The following is a 7,992-nucleotide window of genomic DNA, read 5'->3' as shown; positions in this document are numbered from 1 at the left end:
TATATTTGGTTTGTACTTGACCCGAACCGGCATGGTCCATTTGGTTTGCACTTCACCTAACAATTTATATGGATATATTTTTGAGAATAAGATATTTATGATTTATTAATATATTATAAGTTATAATATATTAATATGAAATCATATTATTTTGATTAGTCAAGAATTAATTTGGAATTAATTTAATGATCAAAAGAGGCTAATTAAATATGGACTCTATATATATATATATATATATATATATATATATATATATATATATATATATATATATATGGAATGGGCCAAGGTTTATTTAGGATGGGCTAAGAGTGTATGGAAGTCCATGGATAGTCCATGGAGCTTTTAACCCATGGATCCTATGTAAATGAAAGGTCATGGGTATTAGGGTTTACATTGATGTAACCCTAATCCTCCATACTATATAAAGAGGTCCTTGGCACTTGAAATGAAACTAGTGTGTTTGAGATTACAAGGGTGGGCCGATTTCTACAAGTGCATCTTATTCTCTCAAGTCTCCAAGTTGTTTTGGTGATTTGTGACACCACTTGAGGCATCCATATTATTGGTGCTAGGCTCTCAAACTCCAAGCAATTCACTACAAGAAAAGGTATGTAATTCTATCTAGAGTTTTGTTATACAAGTACCTAGTATTGCATGCTAGATAAGATAAAGCTTTGGAAATCAATTTTGCATGTATAATAGAGAAAACATAGTTCCAAAGCTTCTGCGGTTCTATGTGCATCTTAATGTTGTTAGGATGCTCAAAACCCATCAGGAAGCGGGTCTTGATGGCGGATGAGTCCAGCTAGTTGATCAAACTTTTCATCGAGACCATTGACCATGTAAGTAACAAGAGGTTTCTCCGGAACTAGTTGATCTATATTGGCTAGGAGATTAGCAATGACCTTGATTCGTTGACAGTAGGCATGCACTGTCACGTCACCGATTGTGATGGAACAGAGTTCTTGGTCAAGTTCCAAGGCTCGAGCATCTCTGTTGTCATTGAACAGATCCTCAATGCTGTTCCAGATGTCATATGCAGTCGTTCATTTCTTGAAGACCATTTGAATCAAATATTTGTGAATAGTACCATACACCCAAATCTTGACAAGCGAGTCAAGTTTGGACCAGTCGGAAGATGGTTTAGCGGGTGGCGGATCGGTGAGATGATGATTGAAAATGAAAGTGATATAACAGGCGTCAAAAAGATCTCGCCATGAGTCATAGTTCAAATCTTCTAGATCAAGGGTAATAGGAACATAGGATCGAATGTTGGTGTTTGCAAAGGGTTTTTCTGTTGCGTCTTTGTCCATGGTAGCGTTATTGTTTGTCATGATCACACATGGGAAGATGCTAGGGCCGGCTTGGCAAGAATAGGAAGAATAAGAAGAAGAAGATTAGAAGATTGAGAGAGATTTGAGGATAAATTTTAAGAGAAAATATTATACCGCTCTGATACCATCAAAGAGATTGTTTCCTTTGAATCATTACATTGAAATTAAACAATATATATATATATATATATATATATATATATATATATATATATATATATATATATATATAGCATTGTAATAGATGTGGGCCGAGAAGACAAAGGGGCCGGATACAACAAAAGGGCTAATCTAATACAACAGTGTAAAGAATACATTGAGAGAGATTTGAGGATAAATTTTAAGAGAAAATATTATACCGCTCTGATAGCATCAAAGAGATTGTTTCCTTTGAATCATTACATTGAAATTAAACAATATATATATATATATATATATATATATATATATATATATATATATATATATATATATATATATATAACATTGTAATAGATGTGGGCCGAGAATACAATGGGGCCAGATACAACAAAAGGGCTAATCTAATACAATAGTGTAAACAATACATAACTAATAGCCGTGAGATGCAAAGTGATCATGGAAGACTTTATTATTGTACTCCCCTTGTTGTAGCACTAAAATTGTTTCATAGAACCCCCAAATTGATTTTTAATGAAATTAGAAAGATGTAAGAATTTTTTAAAAGCTTCAGATTTCTCTTTAAGAGGATATACCCAAAGGTAGTGAGTATAATGATCAAGAAAGAAAATATAATAGCGCAAACCACCACAACTAGATATAGGAGATGTCCACAAATCAGAGTGAATAATCTCAAAAGGTGCAGAAACAGTAGAATCTGACAAATGAAAAAGAAGTCTAGTGCAAAGATTACAAGCATGGAAAGTTACATTATTTTTTGGTAAACGACAAGAAATAAAACTAAGAGAAAATAAGTGCTTGAAGACTGGATCTCCGGGTGACCATGTAGTTGATGCCACGTGGTGAGAGTGACTGGTGAGGCGAGTAACTGGGTAGTAAATTTGCGAACAGAGATAAGGTTTTTAATGATATTTGGTGTGATAAGAACATTTTGTAAATGAAGAGGACAATAAGCATTAGAAATACGGAAATTGGAATGTCCCGAGGTCACAACTAGTATTGCAGAATTGTTACCAACATAAATAGATCGAGGATAATGATTATTAGAATGAGATGTAAGTATACCTGCATTAGAATGAACATGATTGGTTGCCCCGATATCTATGACCCAATTTTCGATTCCCGAATCATGAAGAGTCATTGTGCTAAGAAGAGCAGGAAGCAACGTGGGCTGATCAGTGGACCAACTCATGAGTTTTGGGTCAACCATGGGTGGTGGGTGATAAATCCAACCATAGGTTTGAGGACGAGAGGGTTGCTCCCTATTGGAGTCGTGCTGCAAATGTCGAGAAGTTGCACCACCTCGGTGATTGTTTTGACCGCCACCGGCACGTCGGTTTCCACGGTTGGAGTTCCTGCCATGATTGGAAGAGTTAGTCCCGACGTGTAACAGGGATGGAAAGGACGAGTGATTGTCATGAGTAGGGGTAGGGATCTAAGCGTTAGAGAGACGAGTCTCTTCCATGGCGAGCATGGATCGCATTTCCGAGAAGGAAGGAAGGAAAAGGTTTGGTGAACGGGATGATATTAGCAACACTATCATACTTGTTTGAGAGATCATTTAGGGCATGAAGGATGATGCTTCTTTCTTTGAGAGGTTCACCAAGCCCTTGCAATAAATCAACAATTTTCTTCACCTTTGCATAGTATGCGTGAACAGAAAGGCCGCCCATGGAAATGTTTCTGATTTTAGATTCTAATCACATGTAAATTGATTCTTTATTTTCATAAAAGAGGGAGTGAATGTTAATCCACACCTTACGGGGAGTAGCTTGAGGAGAGTGGGAGGAAGTTATCAAGTTCTGAGAAATTGAGCCAAAGAGCCAAAGTATTACCATATTATCAAGCTCTTGCTATTGCGGATTAGTTGGGTGGGTCGTAAGTATCGTCGATATGGTCCAGAACATCATATGCAATGCATTGAGCCTTAAAGAGAGTACTCCAGAGTTCATAGTTGTAGGATTGTAAACCAAGGATGAGAGGCACATAGGTTTTAATGTTGGTGATTCTGTATGCTTTGTGGGGAGGGTGTTGAGAGTGCTAGATTCTCCTGGCATGACAGATGAGGAGGGAAGAACATAAGATAATATAGATCAGGGGAAGAATAGGAGATAATAGAGATCAGAAAAATATGGAAGAAGAAGAAGAAAGAAAGGAAAAAGACGGCACAGGAAGGATCGGCTTATGCTAGGGTTGAATAATAGCCTTATATCATGTTGAACATCGTATTTTCTCATGAATTGTGATGTATTACTGAATACGTATAAATACATACAAGGATTACAATGGGTCATTAAAAAGTGGGCCAATACATACGTAAAACAAATTATTGGGCTAACTAATACTAATAAACTATAGAATAAATATGAGTCCGCTAACAAATACTTCCTGTTGTACACAACAAATTTAGTCCAAATTGATTAATTGTCGTACGTATCAATTTAATTAAATCAAACACCCTAAACAATAACAACTCCTTCGTTTTAATAATATAATGTTTAACTTATAAAATTTTTCTGTCATATATATGTACTGAAAACAATGTAAAAGCATAGGTAATATATGTTGGAAGCTTTACGTCATATTTGTATGGCAGACGAAGATGATGATGAGCTCTGCTCAAGAAATTCACAAGTAAGGATAATAATAGGTTCGAAAAAATTAACCTTAGAAAAGAATAAAAATTATGATTAAAACTTTAATACAAATCTACTTTATTGTTATATTAGGCAAATAAAGTAATATAGTCTCTTGTCTTTTTTTTTAAATAGAACAAAAAATGGTAAAACAAGCTTAATAAAGCTCGATTACATGATCCAAAGCCATACTCTTTATGCTGATTGGTATATGAAATAGGATATAACTTGTGTCATAATGCACAAAGTATATAAAAAATCTTAATAATGATTATAGGTACAAATTTGAGAACATACCCTAAAGTAATTACATTCCTCCACTTTCACTCTAACATCCTTTCTAGTAGCATGAACAATTTTGTGACCAAGGAACAGCTTCAAAATATAACCATACAACGTCGACTAACATAAATCACTAATTCGGTTGACATCACATGTTGAATCTCTATAAAAAACACAGGTCAAATCATTAAGATTGTACATTCCAAACCAAGTTGTTGGAGCTCTTTGAAGTTCTTCATAAGACCCAAACACACAAGGATAAAGATAAAGATAACTTACATATCACTTGATATAGAATATGGGTATATCCTCTCCTAAAGTGAATTCTTACACTGTAAGACATTTGATTATTAATTGTTAAAGATAACAGACTTATACCTTTGACTTGTTCCTGTCTGTTAAGTAGTTCATACAATATCATTAATTGGTTGGTTTCCTTCATAATGAAGGAAACCAATGATCTTACAGACCACATTCACCTTTTTGGTTTCAGCCATGTGGAGAAATCTCAAATCTAAGAGTTAAGGTTTAATCCGGAAAAATGAAAAAATATAGGGGTAAATCGAAAAAAAATGAAAATGCAAGGGGTAAATCCAAAAAAGAAAAATTGCAAGGGTAAATTGGAAAAAATAGGAAAAAATTAAGGGTTTTCTCAGTAAGAAAAATAAAGTTGTGGTTTAATCTGAAAAAAAAAACCAAATAAATAGGGACTTTTTTGTTATTATCCCAAATATAAACGAGCTAACTTTTTTTTTTCTAAATTCAGTCTCAACCAAAGAAAAACCTATATGTCGTTGTACGTCTTTGTTTTCAACTCACCATCACTGTCTCCCCACATATGCAATTGATAGAAAAAAGTCTCTGATGACGATGCAATTGAGTTATTGAAGTACTGCTAACTATTTTTTTCCGGTTTAGCCTTGAGGCATGAGCCACGAGAAGCTTTGTTTCTTTAATGGTGATCTTATCAGGTCGTCTATAGTTTATTCATTTATGTAAAATTGGTTTTCTTTATGATGCTAATTTTACCTGTTTTTATGTCATCAATCTTTTTTTGAATGTCGTAATGCTTTGCAACAACAAATTGATCAGGGAAGTAGTGATGAACCCTCTCTTTTCTATGAACACCAAGTGTTCGACAAAATTTGTCAAAAAAATCGGGATAAAATAGCCTTGGAAATTCTGAGAATTGTGGTTTTCACTTTCAGATTAAAGTATTTGGGTGGTACTCCCAATCTATAATTGGATAAGACTCAGAACTGAGAGAAAACAAAAGAAAGAATGTTTTGATGTTATGAAGAAGAAGTGTACCAACACAGATTCGGATATGATCATATAACAGAAAAAACTTCCTGTCTTAAAACTATCACATGACACATGACAATTTATGTCCTAAAACTGTCCACAAACGGTCATAAACAACCTTAAATCCGGGTGTAGAATATCGATCCCAGCCAGGGGCTATGCCCCTTGGACCCCACTCCCAGGGGCGCTACCCCCGGACCCCCGTCGGTTTAGGGGCTTTGCCCCTAAATAGCAGTATACTTTCAACAAAGACAAAATTAAACAAACATGCACTCCACACCATACCGATTTATTCAATAATTTTCAAAGTGACATTGATCAACAATTAACCCCATTACACTTAAATAACATTAGTGATATAAAATCACCAACAAAATTCCCCAATGAAAATATATCCACAGATTATGTGCGCCCATTGTAGTGTTGAGGATATACATATTCTTTGAGTTGTCTTTAAACATCATTGCATTCATTTTCCTTCTCATTATCATTAGATTACTTTTCAATTGGTGTTCATCAGCATCATTGTGAACAATAGATTACTTCGCATACAAAGTTTTATTCTCTAGAAATTTATTATGTCCATATCGCATCCATATAGATACAAATACATATGTCTTGGGGATAATGTCTTTCTAAACTATTTAGATTTGACTATATCCATGTACATCCTTTTTGAAACCCAACAACAAGACTACATGCATGAATTTCCTGATGAGATTTGTTCACTTTGGATTTTACTGATCTAGATTTTGTAAAACTTTTAATGTTATAATGACGAACTCCATTTTGCATGTTGTTGAAGTAATAAATGATTTCTAGACATGTATTTCATCACGTTAAATTAGACTAATAATATTTGGGTTAAATATATGCAGAAAGTGGCAACGTACTTCCATTGATTTGTTTATTATAGCATTTTACTTTTATTTCTTCCTATTAAAACATTGGACTTTGAAAATTCTACTCAATGCAACCAATTTCCCTTCAAATACAATGTCGTTTTCATTGTTATGATTGGTTAGATTTTTAAAGTATAATATCCTAATAGGAAAAAAATTAAAAGATAATGTTATAATTGGGCATATCTCTCATACTACAATGACTTAATAGACTTAATGAGGACATGCCTTTTTCTGATAAGCTATATATGGATGTTCCTTTTTTATTCAATGCAGAAAAAATGAATTTAATAGAGAAACGAAGGGAAATGAAATCTTCCCATTAGTGCTAACTTTTAGATAAATATTCAAATAGGTTCTTCCTAATTTTTACATAGCTTCAATCATATTCTGCAAGGCTTCATCAACAAGAGTATCAAACAACACAAAAGTTGGGTTGGAATGAAATATCTGAGATTGTATCTTTTAGGGTTTTGTTGATCACCGAGTGAAGTTGTGAATGTGTTTGTTGCGTCACAGAGTGTAGCCTTGTGGTGATACTAATTGTATTGTCGATAAACATCAATGGTCTGAGTTTTATAATCAACCATGGTTTGTTTTTTGTTTTATTTTTGGTAATAATGTTTGAAATTTGGCTTTGATATTTTTGTAATTGGTAGAAATATAATGAAACAGATAAATATGGTAAACCAAGATTTAAGACATGAAACATGCTATATCGATGCTTTCTACATCTTCAAATGAAAAAATGGTGTTGGGTCATCTTCTATTCATAAAGTTGATTTCCATTCATAAATTAATCTCCATGCTAAACTCATGTAGATTGATAAAATAAGCTACCCGATAACTCTCGATTGGCTAATCTCTCAGCATGAACGCATACTGGAATAGAACAAAGATCAACTAACACCAATGGCATGAAGTGTTATCTTGATAAGATCTCACACCAAATATTGAATATTTGTTTATCAAGAAGTGTTCCTTGACAGAGAATATTATATGTCAAGAGGTCAGTGGGAGTCTTAGATATTTTGAAATTTTCAGGAACTAATCAAGAATAAAACTATTAGTTATCACTAGCACACGACTTGAGGTTTACAACCTATTGTGTTGACATATTCTTGTTTTCGTGCCCATTCCAGTTAAGTTAACTATGCATGTGAGTTCTATGAGTTCTTATTTGATTGCATAAGGCAAAGCACCTTGATCAATAAAAAGTACATTGATCTGTATGGGTGAGCTGCTCAATAACCTCGAAGCACTTGTAGGCCTCTTGTCTACCAAATGGAAAGAAACTGAGATTGAACAAGTTCAGTCCATATGAGTTTGAATTTGTCATAAAACTTGTCTTATGATAGTGGTTGGAAATGA

The 7,992-nt window shown here is 33.9% G+C and overlaps 1 protein-coding gene across 1 annotated transcript; it reads right to left on the bottom strand.

The window, feature by feature from the left end:
* Positions 1–764: 764 nt before the first annotated feature.
* On the bottom strand, positions 765–1,316 carry LOC145089320 (uncharacterized). Its single transcript, XM_079027772.1, has 2 exons — positions 1,132–1,316; positions 765–1,023 (listed from the first exon to the last, which is right to left on the bottom strand). Exons 1-2 carry the CDS (start codon positions 1,314–1,316, stop codon positions 765–767), a joined length of 444 nt encoding a protein of 147 aa, XP_078883898.1.
* Positions 1,317–7,992: the final 6,676 nt, after the last annotated feature.

This window comes from Lactuca serriola, chromosome 2 (genome assembly GCF_051521515.1).
Source record: "Lactuca serriola cultivar US96UC23 chromosome 2, Lser_US96UC23_V15, whole genome shotgun sequence".
Classification (NCBI taxonomy): Eukaryota; Viridiplantae; Streptophyta; class Magnoliopsida; order Asterales; family Asteraceae; genus Lactuca; species Lactuca serriola.
This window is presented reverse-complemented; position numbering and strand designations above follow the sequence as displayed.